Below are 22073 nucleotides of genomic sequence, written 5' to 3'. Positions count from 1 at the left end.
AAGATTAGCAAAGTATATTTAGAAAAGAAGGCATGCGACTTCATGCTAACTTCCTAGAAGTCCTAACACTACATTGTATTTATACTATTAATGTTGGGTTCTTTGGTAATTGGCTTAAAAGTTGGGTTAAGGCCCATGATTTAACGAACACGAAGATTTGCTTAGGTGAAGATCTATTAGAGGACATGATTGTCCACAACACACAAACTAGTGTTTTAATATTGGTTTGATCTAAACGAATAATACTGTTTATTTAGCGATTATTAAAGTTATCCACTTTTTTTTAATTGTTTTTAGCACACAGGTAAACTTTTTTTTATTTCTAATTTTATTTTTCACTTATCATCAACATGAAAAAGGATGAATTATTTTTTAACACCATAATCATAATCATAATCATACTACCACATTTTTTTCAAACATAGCCACCACATTTTTATTTAACACATTTTGAAAACTATATTCTTAACACTGTTGAAAAAAATATTTTTATCTCTAATATACTTGATGTAAGACAAAGTCATAGGAAAAATAATGAATATATTAAATAAAATAATATGAAATTCAAAGGTTTTTTTATGCTATTTTATTGAAGTGTTTAATGAAAGATACCAAATCCCTAAGAATTGAATCAAGGCCCATGATTTCAAAACTATTTTTGCAATTTTAATTTTTTTTTGTTATTTTGAAAATCAATTAACTGAATTTACCAATCATTATATATAAATTGACCGGATGAGTAAGAAATATTACATTTTAATCATGTTGTATTTTAGAAATGTAATATTTATAAAATATTATTATTTTGAAACATGATAACTATCATGATGAAATTATACTATTTTAACCTTTTTTTTTTCACTTCTATATCAATTAACTACTTTTTTGTTTTTGAAATTTTACGTGATGACACCGCAATTTGAATGAGCCCATCAAGTGATAGATTCATCAAAGCCTGATTTTGATAAAAAAATAAAAGACAGAAAAAAAAGTCAAGCCCAATCGCTAAATCTGTCATCCAATCAATTTGCACATGCGTGCCCCACGGTACACGGATCAACACAACAGCTTAAATTATTACAGCTATAGATAAGTCTGCATGTATTTCTTTTTATGATGGGCTCCACCACTATTAATCAAGCTTAAAGATTTACATCACTTTCTTTATTTTATTTTTTTATTTTACTTTCACGCAATTACTTTTTATTCGCAATTACAATCAAGCAGGTTCGTGGTTACAGTGTTCCTGGCAATTTTTTGAATAATTGCTCTCCTTGTTTAGGTGGTCCTGGAAGATTTATCAATGCGGTCCATTTGTCGAACTTTCTTTCATCTCATCGTTAATTCTTGACAACATATCGTGAAACTCTTATCCAAATCACATGTTAAGAACCATTAGTAAGTGGATTAATGCTATGAACATTCTTATATATTATTTGAGGTTTATCCCATTAAAACATGATGGCACTCCTGAGGAAACTAAATTCTAGATGGACCTTTGAACAAATGCTTTAGTACCTTCAGTTCCTTGAGAACTCCAAAATGAATCTCTTCGTCAAGAACCATAAACACTTAACTCGCTTGACTTCCACTTTCAACAGATTCGTCAGTTCAAATTTAAGCCAACAACCTCGTGCACGGTTCTCAAGCTTTGCCAGTGATCTTCTTGAACCAGACTCATGGAAATCAATGGAGGGTCTTGTACGTTGCAAGGCAAATTATGCCCCTTTGTCTCCTATAAGCTTCTTGGAGCGATCAGCTACAGTTTATAGGGACAGAACTTCAGTTGTTTATGGTTCTTTGAAGTTTACATGGGCTGAAACTCATCAACGTTGCCTCAAACTTGCCTCTGCCTTATCCCAGTTGGGAATTTCTCGCGGTGATGTGGTAAGTCTGTTCTTCAGTTTTTTTTTTTTTTTTAATTTCCAGCAGTGGGGTTTGTCCGCTGCTTTCCACAGGCTGCTCCAGGTCACACCAATACTTTGATTCTGACAAGGATTCACCTTCTGGTTTTTTCTCCCTTTTCTTTTGTATATAATTACCCTGTTATTGAGAGTAAATTTGATCTTGTGGGTTAAAATGGTATGACACTTTCTTGATCATTGCATGGTTACATAGATTTCTAGGCAGTAAGAGTTTTTTGGGTTGTTATTGAAATGTTAGTTGGTTCTGTTTGATATTGTTTCACTGTTTTACTTGGCATGGTTCAATAGCTCTTGTCGGAAATAATTCGAAAGTAGCATCAAGCATGGTGCATTTGATTGAGTTAGATAAAGGCAGATAAAGGCTTACTGAATGCTACAGTCACCAAGCGTTATTATAGGAGATGACAGTCTCATTTGACGAGATTACGGCCAAAAATTTATTCATCACTAATCAGCAAAATGGAGTAAAAGGAGATATTACTTTCAATCTTGTCAGCTTGAGATGTTCTGTTTCGCGTTGTAGTTCTATCATACTTTTGGGAGTGAATTTGTTTATTTTGACGGTATTAGTGGTTGAATCAAATATGTTTACCTTATCAAGTCATTACTGTTTTGATGTTCTGAGACTATAAATTTAAGCAGGTTGCTGCTCTGGCCCCTAATGTTCCAGCAATGTATGAGCTGCACTTTGCAGTTCCAATGGCTGGAGCAGTTTTCTGTACTCTTAATACTCGCCATGACTCGAATATGGTGTCTATCCTACTGAAACATTCGGAGGCGAAGATTATTTTCGTGGACCACCAGTTACTTGATATTGCCAGAGGAGCGCTTGATCTTCTAGAAAAGACAGGTACAAAACCACCTATGGTGGTCTTGATTTCTGAATCTGATGTTTCTCCCACTGGCTTCAGTTCAAGTAGTTACGAGTATGAAAGCCTCTTGGAAAATGGACACAGTGGATTTGAGATCAGGCAACCGGAAAGCGAATGGGATCCTATCAGTGTAAATTATACTTCTGGCACAACGTCAAGGCCCAAAGGAGTTGTTTATAGTCACAGGGGAGCATATCTCAACACCCTTGCGACGCTTTTCCTCCATGGCATTGGTCCAACGCCTGTTTACCTTTGGACTGTGCCCATGTTTCATTGCAATGGATGGTGCCTCACTTGGGGTATGGCAGCACAGGGTGGTGCTAATGTATGCCTGAGAAAAGTCTCCCCAAAAGACATATTTGACAGCATTGATCAGCACAAGGTGACACACATGGCAGGAGCACCGACTGTCTTGAGCATGATTGTGAATTCAGCAGTTAGTGACAAAAAACCCCTTCCTCACAAAGTGGAAATTATGACAGGGGGTGCACCACCACCCCCTCAAATCTTTTTCAAGATGGAAAAGTTAGGTTTTGGTGTATCTCATTTGTATGGCCTTACAGAAACTTATGGTCCAGGGACTTATTGCTCATGGAAATCTGAATGGGATTCACTTCCTCTCAACGAGAGATCAAAGATGAAATCTCGACAAGGGGTACAACATCTTGGATTGGAAGATGTTGACGTGAAGGATACTGTCACCATGGAAAGTGTACCAGCAGATGGTAAAACGATTGGAGAGATTATGTTCAGAGGAAACACTGTGATGAGTGGCTACCTAAAAGACTCGAAAGCAACTGAGGATGCTTTCAGAGGCGGCTGGTTTAGAAGTGGGGATCTTGCTGTGAAACATTCTGATGGATATATTGAAGTGAAGGACCGAGCAAAGGATATTGTAATTACTGGTGGAGAGAATGTATGCACACTTGAAGTAGAAACAGTTCTGTATAATCATCCAGCAATTCTCGAGGTCGCAGTTGTTGGGCGGCCAGATGACCTCTGGGGACAAACCCCTTGTGCATTTGTGAAGTTAAGAGAGGGATTTGACGTTGATGCTCAAGATATAATTAAGTTTTGCCAGGATCGTTTGCCACATTATATGGCTCCCAAAACTGTCATTTTTGAGGATTTGCCGAGAAACTCTACTGGAAAAGTGCAGAAGTTTATTCTGAGGGAGAAGGCAAAGGCATTGGGTAGCCTCTTTAGGTCAGAGACACAAACCACCTGCTGATATTAGAAGTTCAGTCAAAAACAGCGAACTGTAAAGCAATTTCATACACAAAGTTTGCAAAATTTATTTCAATCGATAAATACAGCGATGATTGTTTTTATCAAACAGAACTTTCCAGCATTTGGATTGATCTTGAAGACCCGTGTACTCAAAACTAGTTGAATGTGTGATTTTACAGGGGTTTTGCTCATGTTGTGGTTCATGCAGGATGCTCTGCCATTTCGACATGGACGATGTATGGATAGACGATAGAACCACAGTATATATAAGTTCAATCTTCGCCCGTAATTGAAAGCATATGCGTAGATAAAAACTAGTATCTTGAGATTTACTCAAATAAATTCATAGAAGTTTATTTCATTATTCTTTAATAATAACTCCTTATTACAATTCTTTTAGACTACTTATATATTAGTAAAAATTTCTAAAAAAAATAAAAAAATTATAATCTAACTAGTAAAAAAAATTCTAAATTAACTAGGAAAATTAAAAAAAATCCCAAATAGTAAGGATGCTGAAATTTACTCAAATAAATTCGTAAAAGTTTATTTCATTAATCTTTAATAATAACTCCATGTTACAACTCTTCTAGGCTACTTATGTATTAGTAAAAATTTCTAAATAAAGTTGAAAAAATAAAAAAAATATAATCTAACTAGTAAGAAAAAAAATTCTAAATCAATTAAGAAAATAAAAAAAATCCCAAATAGTAACATTTAGCTTGATTTGAAGACCTTTCCGAGCTCCAATAATAATGAAATTTTAACTCTATGAAAAATAGGGTTTTTATAATCTATTATGAAAATTTTAATTTGATGAAATGGTTGGATTAAAGTTATATTTATTTTACTATAGTGCCATTCTTCTATAACTTCTCAAAACCAAGAAAATATTAACAATTAAATAAATGATACAATAAAAATAATTACATAAAAAATACACCAAAAGTAATGAAGAAATTGTCTCACACCTTTCTCTCTACTTGTGAAAAATTTTGCTCTCAATTTAAATGTTAGAGATTAAACTTAACCATGCCAAAGAAATAAATGCTTTGAATGTAGCATTGTCACCGATTTATGGTAACTTGTTTCAAATATCTCAAATTTAATTTCAACAAAGATATATTCATGCGAAATTTCAAGATCTAGACAGAACTTACCGAGATTTAAAGAATTAAAGTCGCATAAAACTATCTTTTGAGAGAATAAAAACCTCAATTGATGTGTATCAAACAACAAAGGTTTGACTACCTGTTAAATTGGTAATTCTAGACTATTGATTCAACATAAATACATTTGGTTTGAATGACACATCAACACTTAATTATTTTTTGATGTTAACTTCATCTTCTTGAGCAATTTCAATAACTTGTTCTAGTTTTTTTAGTTAATTTAACTTTAACATGTTCATGACTTTCAACTATTATTTGAATTTTACATTTACTTTATATTGCAATGATTTTTTATAATATTTAGTGAATTTGGATTGTTCCTTGTAAATGATAATAATTATTATTCTTTTGCTTTTTTCGGAACAAGCTCTATAACTAAAGTAACTAAGAAGCAAAATAAATAACCATCTAGGTGGTGGTCAAGTGGTAAGAATTTGGGACTAAAGGATTTGTTCCCTCTGTGATTTCAGGTTCCCTCTGTGATTTCTGGTTCGAGTTCTTGGTTGCTCATATGATAGCCACTAGAGGCTTATATGGTCGTTAATTTCAGGGCCCGTGGGATTAGTAGTGGTGCGTGTAAGCTGGCCCGGACACCTATATTAATCTAAAAAAAAAAAAGAAGCAAAATAAACTCTATAACTAAAGTAACTAATTCACCTTTAAAATTTTTGGTTACTAGAGCCAGAATATATGAATGAAAACCCTTTTAAAATTTTTTATTTTATCATTAGCCTAAACAATTGGTACCTCCACTTTCTTCTCCTATATCTTATAAACTTTGGGTTTGGTTCCCAGCTAAATGATATAGATATATAACTATTAATCTTATACAAATTATCTCTACATAAGAATATAACTTCTACATTATTATGCTAAAGCTTATTAAATATCAAACTATATACATCCATATCTATCACATGATAATAAATCTCATCCCTATATTTCTCAATAAAAAAGATACTTTATAACATGTGTTTACTCTTATTTCCCACTTTATACGGTTCTAATATGAGATTTTAAATAATTTATTAGCATTATGGTCATCGATAATATTTTTATAACTATTATTATCAATAATCAAATTAAACAAGTTATTTTTTCATAGTGTATTAAATATAAGATTTTAAATAAAAGACATAAACTATACCTTATTAATAGCTATTAATTTAGGCTATATATACTCTCATAAATTAAAAAAAAAAAAGATTTAACTTGCCACCTATAACTTTATAAAATAACTATGACTTTATAAAATAACTATGGTATACCTATAAATGAAGTCTAATAATGTATTCAAATATGGGTTAATGGATGTATCAAAGGTCACTCAGTCATATTTTCTCTTTTTTAATAATTTTTGGCTGAAAGCTCCACTATTTATGGTTTTAATGTTGTTGAGAATATTGTAGTTGTTTTTTAAATAATTTTTTATATTAAAATATATACTAATAATTTTTTTTTATTTTTTTAAAATTATTTTTAACATAAACAAACCAAAATAATTTAAAAATACAAAAAAAATTAATTTAAAATAAAAAAAGCTTTTTAAATTATTTAAAAATATTTTTAAAATACAAAAATAAACAATCTTTGAAAAATTAACATCGTGATAAATACAGAAGTGCTTTCGACAAGAATTAAATTTCAAAATGTTATTACAAACTACAACTGTACTTCTCTGGCATGCTTGCTTATATTAGTAATAAACATTTATACTACAAGTTAAAGATTACACAATATTTTCCATAGAAGCATGCAATACTGCATTGACAGTAGCCAGGTAATATACTAAAAAAGCAAAAATTACTAAGCTTTATGAAAATATTGAAGTTACATGGAATGTTTGAAAGTATTGTATGTAGTTATTATTTTTGAAAATGATTGATTTTTACTTGAAAATATATTAAAATAATATTTTTTTATTTTTAAAAATACAAAAGAATAATTTAAAATTAAAATAAAATTAATTTTTTTTAAATACTTTGAAAATACAACTTTTACTAACAACAACTTGATAATGATCCCAGCACTCTTACAACAACTTTTCACCATTACCTTTTGCATATTCTATCAAACATTTACACCTAACAGCATTAACCTAATAGTCCAACACAATTTAAAATGTAAAAGGTGGACATGAATGGAACTCTGCAGCAAGGAAACAATCACAGTAACAACAATTTGGTTCCACTTCCCAGCATTGCTTAGACATGACATACGGAGACATTGCTGTGCAGAAATGTCACAAGCAACAAACCTTGCCCACAACAGCAGCAAGAAAGGAAGAAGGATGACACTGTGTTTCAATTGGTTTGGTAATCAACATTTATAAGAGAACAACGAACAAACAAAATATCAAAGCTGGACAGCAAATTATAAAATCAAATTTCGGCTGTGAAAGAGATGTATGAGTACATGGCAAATATTGAAAATTGAAATCGGAAATTAGAGCTATGATTGGAGAGAATACAATACGTAATTCAACATAATCAAACATGGAAATCAATGTACATTCCATTCCTAATATAATGAAGCATATAAATCTATACCGAACGACATTGCACCTTTATAAAATCTTCATCTTCAACAGATTACAATATCTTCCCCAAGAACAGCATGCTTTTTATTTATAAAATGAATAACTTTTTTTGAACTTTAAATTGAACAATAAGACAAACACTAAGTTTATTTTTGGAGTAAACAATGACATATTAAAGATGGGTAATTTCCCCTGGTTACCTACACGATCTGGGTTGATGATATGTAGCTCAGGGCCTGCAAATTTTTTTTATGTCCGATCTGGGAAGAATAATCTCACTTTGAGCATTGACAGCAGCCGAAAATAGCAATGGGAGTGTTGCCACAATTAGAAAATATTTATTTAACATTCATTTTCTGTCCTTGAATAATTTCTATAGCTGAAAAAGACACAAATCTTGTCCTTTGATCATTTCATAGCCAACAATATCATAAATAGCCAAGAAAGAAGAAGATACATTATTAGAATAATATGATAAAATCATCGTAGGGTGTGGGATAGTGCGAAGAACATCACTTTATAGGGGTGTTGCTTACACTGTGGCTCGTGCAGGATGCTTTGATACATCAAGACGGACAATGTAGGGATAGAGAAGGGAACCGCAGTGTATATGGTTTCCAATCCTGATCCCACTTGAAATCAATGCCAAACCCGGATCATAGTAATGCTCCGTTGGTTTTCCTTCCAAATCTACGATGAAAACACCACTATTCTTCGACGCATGAATTTCCCCCATGTACTTCGTATAGATTCCAGTCAGCTTCCGAAGAAAAGGATGTTTGAGTGCTAGGTCCAGTGCAACTGTGATTCCCTGTTGTATTTTTGCAGCAACATTATTGGTGTTATAAACAACAGTCATACTATAGAGGTCTCTAAGTGAAGGGAAAAAGAAGATTCATGCAAGTGAAGAATAGCAGTAACGCAATTAAATTACCGAGGATAATGCAATATAGTAATGGCCATGTCCATCATGATGGATGTTATCAGGCAAGCCTGGCAAATTGTCAATGAATGTCTCTAGGCTCCCTTTTTTCTTTCCTTGTATGTGATATTTTCTACACCTTCTCCTGCAATAACCAGTTCAAAAAGGTAAATTATAAGAACTAAATGATAATTCATAGATAGTTGGTGGTGTTGGATAACCTGTAAAATTTATTATCTCAACGTTTTGTTAGCGTATAGCCTTATCCCTTAGCGCAAAACCAAAAAATCCCCTTATGAAAGCCAAACGAAAGAAAGAAATATCAAAGAAGCTAATTTCTCGAAAACTAGCATGCGTGTTTGCAAGAACGTAAATAAGATTACTCGGATCATACATGAATGTTTCACAGAAGACCACATATTGTTGATCTGGTGAGACCGCGACTCCATTAGCAAAGTAGAGGTCATGGGCCAAAACCTTGGTCTCTTTGGTAACTGGATCATAGCTGATTGCTCGACCATATGGCTTACCCTCCAAAAGGTCCCAGAAGAACTCGAGCAGATTGTATTTGTATGAAGCATCTGTAAAATAGATGGTGCCATCTTCTGCTATATCTACAGCATCTGTGAGCTTCAATTTTACACCCTCTGCCTCATCAGCTAGTAGCTCCACTTTACCCTCTCCACTTATCTTTAGCAGTCCCTGTTATACACAACATTATAAATAACAAGCCCGAGCGCGCGGTAATTGACGTAATACCAGTGATACACACAAGACATTAGTAAACTTGTATTAAATACATGAGAAAAAAAATACATTGAAAAATGATCATATATTCAAAGTTGATTTCAAGACAATTAGACTTATAGACATAAGACTAAATATAAAGATAAATAAAGCTAATTTTTCAAAAACAATAATGATCTTGAAAAAAAGGTCGCATTCGCTCAAACTTCTCTGAGGGAGAAGTGATTCCATTCGGAACATATTATATCATTCCTAAGAAGTCTTAGATTCATGTAATTTTATATTATTTTTTTACATTTGACACTCTAATAAACAAAATGTGATTTTTGTTTTCCTTTTTTCCTCTAATTACCTAAAATGAAATCAATTTCATGCCTAACGAGCCTAATCTCTTTGTCCACCACGTTGCTAAATACACTTAGTGATGGCAACAAATTTTTTTTTTAAAAAAAAACAATGAATTTGCGTCAATAAAATTAAAAAAAAAAAAAAACAATGAATTTGCGTCAATAAATTTAACATATGATTTTAATTTTGAGGTTATGAGCCATTTTAATAACGGGTTAACTGTAAAATTCATGAATCAAATCATATACATAACCATAAAGCAAAAAAGTGCTAATTTAGTTGGCTAGTTATCACATTCTTTACCCTTCTAAGCTTTTTTTCTATTTGAGTCTTCATTTTATATTGTTTAAAATGAAATGCGAGATTAAATTCATATCAGCTATTAGAAAATTACAAATTAAATTAAAAAAATTTGACTAGGCTGGGGAGAAATGAAATTCAAAATTCAAAATTCAATCAAAGAATTATTATTGATTAAAACATTAAAACAAAGAATTAGCGCTTAATATAAAGATACCAGCATATGAACCGGACCATCATGATCTAGTGGCACAACCTTCCATCTCCAAAAATAGTAATTCTTTCTGCTATTAGAGTCATATTTATTTTTTTAAAAGTAATTTTTAGAAAATTACTTTTTAAATTTTTTTGTATTCAATCTCCAAAAATAGTAATTCTTTATGCTATTAGAGTCATATTTATTTTTTAAAAAGTAATTTTTAAAAAATTACTTTTTAAATTTTTTTATATTTATTTATTATTAAAAAAATTAATCAACAAAAATTTTTTTTATTAAAAAAAATTTAACTTGGTTTTAAGGAAAGTATTTTCCTAAAAATATGAGTAGAAAACACTTTCTTGAAATTGTGAAAAATTTAGAAATATCATATCATTTACTAATTATATCAAATTTAATTCTCAAACTTTTGATTGCTATACATATTTTGTTTTGAATATTTATTATTTAATTTCATCGCTTAAAATTCAATTTTTATATTAACTTTGGTTCTCATTTTTATAATTACTATTTGCTTTTCTTTTAATATTTTTTTATTAAAATTTTTTATCTATCAAATTTGATCCTCATTCTTTTGATTGTTACTTATTTTATTTGAAATAATTTATAAAATATTAATATTATTATTTTAATTTCTTCCTCTTTTATTTTTTTATTTTTTAGATTTGATTTCTATTATTTTGATTATTATTTATTTTATTTGAGATAATTTATGAAATGTTTTTTTCAATTTCATTCTCATTCAACTTTTTAATTTGTAAGATTTGTTCCTCATTATTTTAATAAACTTGAGAAAAATAAAATATTTATAAGTTATTTTCCAACTCATTTTTCATGCTATAATCAAATATTAGAAAGTGTTTCAATTTATTTTTCATTACACTATCAAACATCAAAAAATAATTCATTTTTACAAAATCACACTATCAAATATGATTATTATTTATTTTATTTGAGATAATTTATGATTTTTTTTCAATTTCATTCTCATTCAACTTTTTAATTTGTAAGATTTGTTCCTCACTATTTTAATAAACTTGAAAAAAATAAAACATTAATAAGTTATTTTCCAACTTATTTTTCATGCAATAACCAAATATTAAAAAGTGTTTTTCAACTTATTTTTCATTACACTATCAAAAATAAAAAAATAATTTATTTTTATAAAATTATACTATTAACTATCAATTTTTTTTTTACTTTTACATAATTAAAATTTTAAAATAAATCATCTTTCATTAAATAAACAAGATCTAGATTTATCTCTATTAAGGTGGTAATCCCAAAAACAGTGCATGGCTAAGAAGGAGCATGTGGCTTTAGCAACTATTTTTTCTAAATAATTTTATTTGCGTAATTGGTTTGTATTACAATTAATTTATATAGTTTTATATTATATATCCTAAATAATTTTTTAAATTTTTTTTAGAAAAAAACAATTACCAAGGATTTTACCAATGGATTCATTTGGTCAATATTTTAAACACTCATCAACAGCTTTACCGACGGTTAGTGTCTGTCGGTAAATCACGATATCACTGACGGATACAAATCTGTTGGTATATTTCAAGCGAGAATCTTTTTTTTTGCGCGCAAATTCCGTCTGTAAAACCATCGGCAAATGATTTTTTTGTTTTGCCGACCGATATAGCAACAGAATGTTGAATCACCGATGAAAGGTAACCCGACGAACATAATCCGTCAATGATGACGTCGATAAAAAAATCACTAATGAACATCTAATCACATATCAATGAAATTTGTCCGTCAGTAAAACTGTAAAATCTTATTGTACTATATCACCAAAGAACTTTATATCACGTAGATCAAACCAAAACCCCAAACCCAAATTTCTATCCAATCAATTCCTAAAAAGAAAAAAAAATGATAATGAAAAAAAAAAAGAACAAACAGGACATGCATAATAAAACATTAAAAGTGTGTTTGATTTGGAAGTGTAGTGATTTTTTATCAAAGATATAATATCTTTTACATATAAACGACACCTTTAAATATTATAAAAACATATCTTTTTCTTTTAAAAAACAAAAATTACTTTTTATTTAAATACCCTCTAATTCAAACACCCTATAAGTTGATGTCGATAAAAAAATCACTAACGAACATCTAATCACACATCAATGGAATTTGTCCGTCAATAAAACTGTAAAATCTTGTTGTGCTATATCACCAAAGAACTTTATATCAAGTAGATCAAACCAAAACACCAAACCTAAATTTCTATCCAATCAATTCCTAAAAAAAAAAAAAATGATAATGAAAAAAAAAAACAAACAGGACATACGTAATAAAACATTAAGAGTATGTTTAGTTTGAAAGTGTGGTGATTTTTTATCAAAATATAATATCTTTTACATATAAACGACATCTTTAAAAATTATAAAAACATATCTTTTTCTTTAAAAAAACAAAAATTACTTCTTATTCAAACACCCTCTAATTCAAACACCCTATAAGTTGACTGATTAACATTACTAACCTTGTAAGCATCGGCTACAATAACTTCATTATCGTGTCCAAGGGCGAGTCCGAGAGGCCTACCTCCAGTGTTAACCCAGCTCTCCACGATAGCGTCAGCAACTGAGTCATTAATCGTGACTCGTTTAACCCACCCATCAGCGCAAGAAGTGTAAATAACACCCGAATTGCTATCATATGCAATATCTTCTGGCCCAATCAACTGCTTGAAACCCACAAGCTCTGATCCTTGAAGCATGTGATCATTCTTCTTCAAAGCCTTCAATGGTGGCTGAGTCAGCTCGTGGATCGGCAAGTGAGCTGGTTCGAATGAGTCAAGTTGGAAAACGAGTGTAGCTACCAAGACAGGAGATAGAACCGTTACAAGAACAGTAAAGAAAGGCCATGAGGTGTTTCTTGATGTGGGTTTCAGAGAAGATGGTGAGCTTGCAGGTGTTGCCATTGGGGGTTGATTCTTTCTTTCTTTTAACCAAAACCACATTATTTCATGAGTTTTTCTCTTAAAAGATCAAAACTTGAGTTGATTCTGTCAATTCAACCCCCATGTGATCCGAGTCAAACTCTTATATGGGCTCTTCTAACGACCACAAAAACAATGAAAAAGGAGCCACGCATCTGCCTTCTTTCCAGAACTGACAGGAGCATTGATGAGATCTGCGATTAAAAAACAAAAACATCTCTTCGTAAAACTCGAAAATTATATACATTCAATTCTAATTTATACTTCCGACAAGTGCATGCGAGCGGGTGTTGACGTACGAGGAAGATGCCTAGTCATCTACCATAAAGCCATCTTATGCAAAAATAATCAATTATATGCATGTGGAGGATGACGTATACGTCATTTATATGATTTTATTGTCAAGTTTTTTTTTTTTATTCAATTTTTTTTAATTTGATTTCTTAATATTTTATTAATCTTAAATTAATCATCATATTTATTTTGATTTTTTTATAAAAAATTATAGTATTCTCAAGTAAATTTTTTATATTATATTAAATCAATACTTGATTTTTACAAGTATTTATTTTTAATAAATACTTGGAAGCGCATAAGCTTGCATTTAGTTTATTTTTATGGATTTTATTTTAATTAAATAAAAATATTTTAAAAAATAAAATAAAAATAATTATAGTACAAAAAAAAACATTGTAAATCTGAGCTTCATTGTAAACATTGTAATCTGTGTTTAATTTTGAGGTAAAATTCACGAATCGGGTCATATGCATAATCACATTGTGCTAATTCGGTTAGCTAATCATCACCTTCTTTACCCTTTCTTAACTTTTCTTCCATTTAAGCCGTCCTTCATCTGACAAGATGAAATCCAAGATTAAATTAATAAGCTATTAGAGAATTAGAGACAAAATAAAATAAAAAATTAATTAGAGTAGGGTAAAATGAAATTCAGGATTGAATTGAAGAATTATTATTAATTAAAAAATTAAAATAAAAAGCGAGAGAAAAAGGGTTGGTGTGTGGTATAAACACACTAGCATGTAATCTAAACCATTATGGTTTGGTGATGTGTGTGATAACATTTAATTTTTTTAAAATTGATCATTTTTATATTGTCAGATTCATATCATTAAAGCTTTCGTCTTGAATCAAAGCATAGTCGAGAAGAAATCTTGAAGTGCCTTAGTGAATATTTTTTTCTCTCTTTTTTTCTCTTCTCTAAAAAAAAAGAAGGGCTTTTCCCGGCCATTTTAATTCTAGTCCCTTTAGTTTTAATTAATTAGAAAACGAGAAATTCCAACTATTTTGCATAAAATCTAGTTTCAACTGACAGCTGGAATTTCTAGTGTTACCGAAGAATCTTATGTCAAGGCATTTAAATCAAAATACCAAACCTAAATTTCATCCCAACTAACTGCTGATGGGCATAATTGAAAAACACAAGAATATGGTTATGAAAAAAAAAAAAAAAGAATAAGTTCAAAGAAGGAAAAAAAAAAAAAAAGCCAAACAGTAACTCGAAAGTAAATTGAACATTTAAAATGCTAGGCGTATTAGTTTCAGTAACTCAAAGTAAATTAAACATTTAAAATGCTAGGCGTATTAGTTTATTTCTTGTTATGGAACATTAAGTTGATTAATTAACGTTACCAAACTTGCAAGCATCGCCTTCAATAACTTCATTATCGTGTCCAAGGTCGAGCCCGAGAGGCCAACCTCCAGTGTTAACCCAGTTCTCCACGATATTGTCAGCAACTGAGTCATTAATCGTGACTCGTTTAACCCACCCATCAGCGCAAGAAGTGTAAATAACACCCGAATTGCTATCATATACAATATCTTCTGGTCCAATCAACTGCTTGAAGCATGTGATCATTCTTCTTCAAAGCCTTCAATGGTGGCGGAGTCAGCTCGTGGATCGGCAAGTGAGCTGGTTCGAACGAGTCAGGTTGGAAAACGAGTGTAGCTACCAAGAGATAGAACCGTTAAAAGAACAGTAAAGAAAGGCCATGGGCCCATGAGGGCTTTCTTGATGTGGGTTTTGGAGAAGATGGTGAGCTTGCAGGTCTAGACTTCGTTGCCATAGCCGAGGGGGGTTGGATAATGTTATCTAGATACAGCAGCAAGCATTTAAATTATGAAACAAGTTGCTTCAAATCAAGGACATTTTAATATCTGATGTCATAAAACAGTTCATTCCGACTTGGCTGTAAGTAAAAATTTGAAATCCTTCGGTGATCGGTTTTTTCCTTCTTCTTTTTTTTTTTAACATGCACTAAAACCACAATTAATATACAAACATATACTAATGCCAATTGAGGTACATCGGACTGTGAAAATTTGATTTCCTATAAATACAGGTATCCCGGAATTATTTATTGTACATGAAGATGCAACGCCCAGAATAGCAACATCCTGGGCCTGTTCTGTTTTTTTTTATGACTCTGTTCGTGTTTACAAGAACTTGAAAAATGCAACGACGACACATAAATAAACTATATAGCAAAAGCTTCGATAAAGCAATCCAATAATCAAGAAATATTTGTTTTGTGCAGGTACAAAAATATCCCATTTGATCGGTGGTATATACCTATATATGGCCATTTTAATATATGATGAATCTCACACTATTTGACTTGTAGTAGTTACATCCTACTTTGAAGGTTTATTCAGGACAAGATCCACATGAAAATTGTAGACCAGGCAGTGAGTGCCAAGGCTGCAACTAAGTATGTCCACAAGAAGAGGACCGAGCACTCTTCTTGTCCCACATTAAACAACTGTGTCATGGTACCTGCACATATGAAGATTATTAGCAATTTTAGCAGCCAAAGCTAGCATCTCCAGATTATATAAAATGCAGTTGAATATCATTGATTACCAATATTCATGGCAGGTGGAAGGGTATACTGAATCATCAGAACATAGTGAAAGAGAGGGTCTGATGGGAGAAAACCAAGATGGCCAGCCGCTTTAACAACCCACATACCAATTGCAGGAAGTATAATGTATCGGACACAAATCACCCCAACAACGATCCATGATTTGATTTTGGATGCGCGCAAGCCTTTTTATGTAGAATACATTATAGAAGCTTATCAGAATGTGTTGCCATTTATGTTGGTTTGGAAATTTCGAACGAGTACTTGAATTTTTTTTTAATTTTTATTACCTTCGGTTAGGTTGCCTCCCAATATGAGAGTTATACAAGGAATGGTTCCATCTCTGCAACAGAGTGTTTTCACTTTTAGATACCTGAAATTGTTGAACTTAAACGGAACAATTGTAAGTCGAAAGATAGAAATTCATACCCAAGTAATTTGATGGAGTCTTGGATCACTCTTAGAGGGGCTTCTGAACCAATTATCAAGTTCCTCAAAAATGCAGTTGCTCCAAAGATGAATCCCAAAATCTGAAGGAGGATGGCCAAAATTAAGCTTGTTAACCATCTGGTGTTTAGCTTTTCTCAATAAAAAAAGTAGGTGAAATGTCGAGGAAACTCACTGCAGCTAGAGTTGGGGGTGCCAGGAGCTCCTCTAAAATCTGATGAAGAAACCCTATTAATTTAGTCCAGGATGATACATTCCCTTTTCCATGTTCTGATTCCTGGGAAACAATCTGAAACCAGAGAGATTCAGAAGTCCAAATATCAGGCCTGTAGATATTAGTGTGTGCATAGGAATATAGAAGGACAGACTATTGTAAAAGTACTAACAGCATGGCTTTCTGTATCTTCAGCAGACTTGGATGACGCGACAACTATTGCACCATTTTCTTCATCTTGTCTTATTAGCAGGTGAGTTTCGTGCCTAGCTTCTAAATCATTGTTGGGTGCTTTTGAGACCTCTACTACTGCTTGAAGTGCTTTTAATTTTGCAGCCGACGTTCGTATTAGATAGAATGTATAAGTCCAGATGAAGAAACCTCCTAGCTGCATTGACAAACCAAAACAAAATGAGATTTTACAGAAAACATATGATTTCCCAATGCTTGGCCTCATGGCATTGTTGAGTTTCAACTCGAAGATTACCGCCATGGAGAAAGAAGCGTATGAGAGTCCAACGGAGGAGCAGATGCTACTGTCACCAAATGGACTTCCGTCCTCATTACAGATTGCAGGGACAATTATGAGCAGAAGATTTCCCAAGTTTCCTATTTTAACAAGCACCAAAAGTGCACAACAATCAGGGTTTCAACAGTCTACGCGCATGAATGCAACAAGTTAAATAGTCCAACAACAACTAACCTGATGAACATGTAGCAATAACAAGGCCCTCTAAGTAAGGCTTTGGTCTCAGTATTTTAACAAGTATCCATCCAAGAGTGCCTCCAATTAAGAATGTGAATCCAATGTTAACAGGCATAAACCACCTGAGGAAACGATCAACCAAAGCAGAGCATGAATCAATTTTCCAGCTAAAAGAATTGCACCAAATTGGTTCCAAGGTGCAGGATTACACCTTTTGGCAGCATGTCAAAAGTGAAGAGCTTAAATTTCTGTTAGCCTACCATGAGATAATGTCTTCGAGAGTAACAGTTTTAGCCAGGCTGGCAAACATGAGAGAGGGTGTGAACACCATGAACACGAGCTACATCGGGAAAAAGAATTTTCGTTGTTGTAGAGGGATCAAAGAGCAACCTTAATAAAAACAATGAAATTCTTGATTCTTACCTTATTTAAGGATCTTCTAGCATCCTTAGGGAGAAGATTCATATATTCAGTTGCCATCAAAGCTCCCAGGAAGCTGATAAGTAGGACTTGTATGATTGGCAAAGATGCCACCTCAAAAAGTGTCCAGAAACCCATCTTCTCTTTTCAACTTCGTTTCAAAAACTTCGCTGGCAAAGGATCAAAGATGTGTAAAATGATTCCTTCTCTCCTATCTTCCTTCTTCTGTTGCAGGATTGTACTTCTGTGCCTGTCTTGCTACTTCTGCCCTTCCTTGTATTTTATATACTATAGATTAAAAAAGGAAGGAAAATCATGAGAAGGAACATTCGGAAAAGGAAAAGACGAAAGAGAAAGCCAAGTTAAGACTAGCAAAACAAATTCAAAACGCAACAACAGAAATTTGTTGTGACACAATTATGAAAAGCTATACATCGAGCTTTCAAAAACAAAGCACAAAAAAATAAAAATAAAATAAAAACAGTGCATGTGAATCTAAAAGCCTAGCCAAGGGAGGAAAGAACCAAGAAGGTAACAACCCTTTGTCTTCATTAGAGGGTACAGATATAGTACCACCATGCCACAGGGTCCCTGTAGAAACCAGTTTTCCCTCCCTAATTTTGATGATCAAGGTAATTTTAGTTGAATTTTGCATTTTTATGGTGGCTATTCACATTCAAAATGATAGGATTATGAAAAATCTCTCTCCCTCTTTTCTCCCTTCTATTTTTTTAACATGAGCCAAAGATAGATAAAATAGAAACAAACTGTAATGGATGAAATAATTATTACTTCCGAACATTAAAAAAAAAAACTACTCGCCGTCTCAGTCATTTGGGGTCCCCTTGCCATAATTATCTGGGGTCACTAGGTGAGATCAGCTGACACCACACATAGAAGGCAGTTCAAGATCATTCGGCTAGAAACTTCGGTGTTATTTTATTTTTAATAATGAGATAGAATGGGAAGAGGACACAGCTGAATCCGATCTGTCTCCACAGAATGTAAATATTGTTCAGGATCCACGACGGATGCATGCTTTTATTTATTATATTATATATAATATATTATAAAGTTAAGAATGCTACCTAATCAGCTTTCTTATATATTTTTTTCCAGTTCCTTTGGTTAAACAATCGACTCACGAATATACTAATTCGGGCATTCTATACTCTTTGTTGAGGCTGGCTGCTTGTGCTCTTTCTAGTCGTAAAAATATAAAAATTTTAAAAATTTATTTTTAATATTAACATATTAAAATAATTAAAAAAAGAAAAAACACAATCTCATATTTAACAATTGAGAATTCTCATATGACAATTGCATCCATCAATACTGTTCCAATAAATAAAAACAATTATTCGAGATCTAAAATAATACATGTTTACAGAAAATAAGGCAACGAAAGAAGAGGAGGATAAAAATCAAGAATGGATAGACACCACGTATCTGGCAAAGAATGCTCAACACGTTACGCCGGGAATCGTCATGCCCTTGCGAATTTTATAATTATGACCAGCATGATAAAGAAAGAAAGACGCAAGGTTTCCAACCATGGCTATCTACTCTACTGTATATGAGATGTATAAAATCTGAAAGCTTTGATTGGGAAAAGGCCAAAATGATGGCAACTGCAAGGCATCCAAGTCTGACTGATTTCTTTTCTTGTTCTTTGCCACACTAGTAGATAATAAAATGGTTGAAATTACTAAAAATATATATAAAATACCATGAATGCACGACCTGGGTTTAAATGATTCACATTTTTGAAAAAGATATTTATAACTTGTTTTTATATTTTAAATTAATTTTTTTATGTTTTCAAGTGAGTTTTAATGTGCTAAATATTTTAAAAATATTTTTTTAAAAAAATAAAAATACTATTTTCATATATTAAAAAAAACATTTTAAAAAATAACAGTTATTATATTCTCAAGTACCTCTTAATCCTAAGCATTGCTCGTAATTTTAGAAATTGTTCAAAAATAATTTCTAAAAAAACAAAAACTCAAATTCACTATTCTCTCTAAGATATTCTCTCAACTCTATATATGTTCAAACAAAGTGGGAAAAGGGTATATACTTCATGGAGACGGCAATAAATGTATGATACTACAAGACTCGAAGAGTTGAGATAGAGTTGGATTGGTTTAGAATTAAGTAATAGAGATTATAACTAGGCCTCCAAAGACAAGAAAGAGAATAGACCAGAAGTGCTTCCACAACAACACAGATGTAAGAGCGAAAAAGCACCACAATTAACCGAATCTCCACTGCATAAATGATACTAGCCAACAAAAATTGGGGTTCAAGACAACACCGGAAAACAAAACCAAAGCTTTTCAATGGGTCTGAAACAGGAATAAAAACCAGTGGTTCCTCCGTCATTCACCAGAAAAGTTAACATGAAATCATGTTACTGAGGGCAAAGGGTCACAGCAAGAACAAGACGGAGAAGAAAAGATACATATTGATGCAGGAATGTCAAATGAAAACAGAGAGAGGGACAAACTAACCTGCAATCAAGCCTGGGGTGTGAGTAGCGAGTGTAAGAGAAGATTGGCGAGGGAGACTAGCCTGAGCATGAAAGATTGAGACTAAATGGGAGACAAGCAAAATGCACTCAAATTGCCTGTATTACAGGGGAGGTATATGTGTATGGGAAAAAGCGTAATCAAAGTCTATTAAAGGCAAAAAGACGGAAGAAACTTTGTTCGACATGCGTGATGGCCAGAGAAAATCATCCGCTCTCTCTATTTATAGGAAAAACATAATGGGAAAAGGAGCAAAAATCATATACCACAACGAGTGAGTTCATATATGGTGTGGCACTGCCTATTTTATTATTCTAGGTCAACTAAAATAATGAAAGGAGAAGATTGGTGCCATCGAATTACATGACAATTTGAACTTGAATTATAGGCTTGAGGGAGCCAACTTTTCTTTTTATTTTTTTTTTCTCTCAAGATGAAATGGAATGGAATGTTAAGCCTAATTTTAACAAGAACAATTTTATGTATTTTTTCTGTGAGATTAAATTGAAGTATTTTGACTAAAAAAAAGACTAAATGTATCGTATGATCGAGGAGAAGGGAAAGAGTTCTATCCTTGGATCATCCATGGATAAAACTTACTGTGTTATTTTCAGGTCTCACCTAATATATAATAGCAGTGCTATGATCCCACGACCCAAAATTAAATCTTAATAAATAAGTGATATTTTTTTATTTGTTGAAATTTGCAGTTATGCTGTGAGTTCACAAAGTGCCCAATCCTGATCTGGTCACTATTATTGTACCTCGTTATCCTACTTACCGGGTCGAGCTCATTTTAATAAGTTTTTTTTTTCAAGCAATTTTTTTATTTTTTATTTAATTATTTGATAATAAAAATAGATAATTGAAATATTTTATATTATAAAAACCTTTTCATGATATTATCAATTGTTTTTTTTTTTGTAAAACCTGCCGTAATTTTTTTATCATAAAAAACAATGTTTTGATAATTTCAAAGAAGCATATTAAAAATCATATAAGAACAACGCACCACTGGGGGAATTTCTTGTAATAGTTTTTTGAAGGTCACGTGGAGGAAAGACAATGAATAAAATTTAAAAAAAAAATAAAAAAAAACTCTTGAAGGGTTGTATAAAATGAGTGCTTGCTAATATTATAAAAAAATACAATAATTTTATAAAAAAAAGGTAAAAAGTGAACTATAATTAATACAATAATAGCATAAATATATTTTAAAATCATTTAACTTAAATGAATTTAAACTACTTATTCTCTCATCTTCCATTCCCTGATTATATTTTTTTTCCTCTCAAACTAAACGAATTAAATATAAATAAAATAAATTTTTGAACCAAAACATTAAAAAACTAGAGAAACATAGATAGAAAATGAAAGAAAAAACATAAATTTTAAGGACTAAATAATAAATAAATAAATAAGTGGTCAGTGCACAATATAATTGCCATTTCGACACTCTGTATAATGAAGAATTGTTATGTTCATTGAAGGTTCTTTAATATAGACGGTATTGATTAAAAAAAAATTGTTTAATAGAACTGTTATTTCTATTAATTAGCTGTTCACTAATAAAACTATGATGCCCATTATTGATAGAGTCAAAATATACTATTTTCCCAATACTTTTGGATTTCTATAC

The 22073-nt window shown here is 31.7% G+C and overlaps 3 protein-coding genes across 4 annotated transcripts; 1 reads left to right on the top strand and 2 right to left on the bottom strand.

Annotated features, from left to right (window-relative positions):
* The first annotated feature begins 1282 nt into the window (after nt 1-1282).
* On the top strand, nt 1283-4399 carry LOC105124015 (probable acyl-activating enzyme 1, peroxisomal). Its single transcript, XM_011023838.1, has 3 exons — nt 1283-1887; nt 2568-4029; nt 4081-4399. The coding sequence occupies exons 1-2, from the start codon at nt 1543-1545 to the stop codon at nt 4026-4028; spliced, it is 1806 nt and encodes a 601-aa protein (XP_011022140.1). The 5' UTR covers nt 1283-1542; the 3' UTR covers nt 4029; nt 4081-4399.
* Nucleotides 4400-8033: 3634 nt separating this feature from the next.
* Nucleotides 8034-13213, bottom strand: LOC105124109 (protein YLS2-like). The gene is made up of 4 exons (XM_011023972.1): nt 12773-13213; nt 9055-9362; nt 8673-8805; nt 8034-8549 (listed from the first exon to the last, which is right to left on the bottom strand). The coding sequence occupies exons 1-4, from the start codon at nt 13211-13213 to the stop codon at nt 8271-8273; spliced, it is 1161 nt and encodes a 386-aa protein (XP_011022274.1). The 3' UTR covers nt 8034-8270.
* Nucleotides 13214-15620: 2407 nt separating this feature from the next.
* LOC105124014 (uncharacterized transporter YBR287W-like) lies at nt 15621-20802 on the bottom strand. 2 transcript variants are annotated; one of them, XM_011023836.1, is made up of 11 exons: nt 20417-20802; nt 17904-18188; nt 17741-17820; nt 17478-17602; nt 17262-17383; nt 16947-17162; nt 16736-16849; nt 16543-16643; nt 16404-16456; nt 16113-16298; nt 15621-16025 (listed from the first exon to the last, which is right to left on the bottom strand). In XM_011023836.1, the coding sequence occupies exons 2-11, from the start codon at nt 18036-18038 to the stop codon at nt 15901-15903; spliced, it is 1257 nt and encodes a 418-aa protein (XP_011022138.1). In that variant the 5' UTR covers nt 18039-18188; nt 20417-20802; the 3' UTR covers nt 15621-15900. The 2 variants fall into 2 exon arrangements, with proteins under 2 accessions (XP_011022138.1, XP_011022139.1); XM_011023837.1 differs by lacking the exon at nt 20417-20802 and adding an exon at nt 18440-18642.
* Nucleotides 20803-22073: the final 1271 nt, after the last annotated feature.

The sequence above is a fragment of the Populus euphratica genome, unplaced genomic scaffold (genome assembly GCF_000495115.2).
Source record: "Populus euphratica unplaced genomic scaffold, PopEup_1.0 scaffold12.1, whole genome shotgun sequence".
Lineage (NCBI taxonomy): Eukaryota > Viridiplantae > Streptophyta > Magnoliopsida > Malpighiales > Salicaceae > Populus > Populus euphratica.
This window is presented reverse-complemented; position numbering and strand designations above follow the sequence as displayed.

What these genes read in the sequence shown, in the direction of transcription:
- LOC105124015 (XM_011023838.1), top strand. Translation starts at nt 1,543, where the DNA reads ATGAATCTCTTCGTCAAGAACCATAAACACTTAACTCGCTTGACTTCC. An exon ending in GAATTTCTCGCGGTGATGTG is followed by an intron (nt 1,888 to 2,567) that starts GTAAGTCTGTTC and finishes AAATTTAAGCAG; the next exon opens with GTTGCTGCTCTGGCCCCTAA.
- LOC105124109 (XM_011023972.1), bottom strand. Translation starts at nt 13,213, where the DNA reads ATGGCAACACCTGCAAGCTCACCATCTTCTCTGAAACCCACATCAAGA. An exon ending in TTGTAGCCGATGCTTACAAG is followed by an intron (nt 9,363 to 12,772) that starts GTTAGTAATGTT and finishes TGTGTATAACAG; the next exon opens with GGACTGCTAAAGATAAGTGG. An exon ending in ACTATATTGCATTATCCTCG is followed by an intron (nt 8,550 to 8,672) that starts GTAATTTAATTG and finishes AAAATACAACAG; the next exon opens with GGAATCACAGTTGCACTGGA.
- LOC105124014 (XM_011023836.1), bottom strand. Translation starts at nt 18,038, where the DNA reads ATGGGTTTCTGGACACTTTTTGAGGTGGCATCTTTGCCAATCATACAA. An exon ending in ACGCTTCTTTCTCCATGGCG is followed by an intron (nt 17,163 to 17,261) that starts GTAATCTTCGAG and finishes TTGTCAATGCAG; the next exon opens with CTAGGAGGTTTCTTCATCTG. An exon ending in GACTCCATCAAATTACTTGG is followed by an intron (nt 16,457 to 16,542) that starts GTATGAATTTCT and finishes ACTCTGTTGCAG; the next exon opens with AGATGGAACCATTCCTTGTA.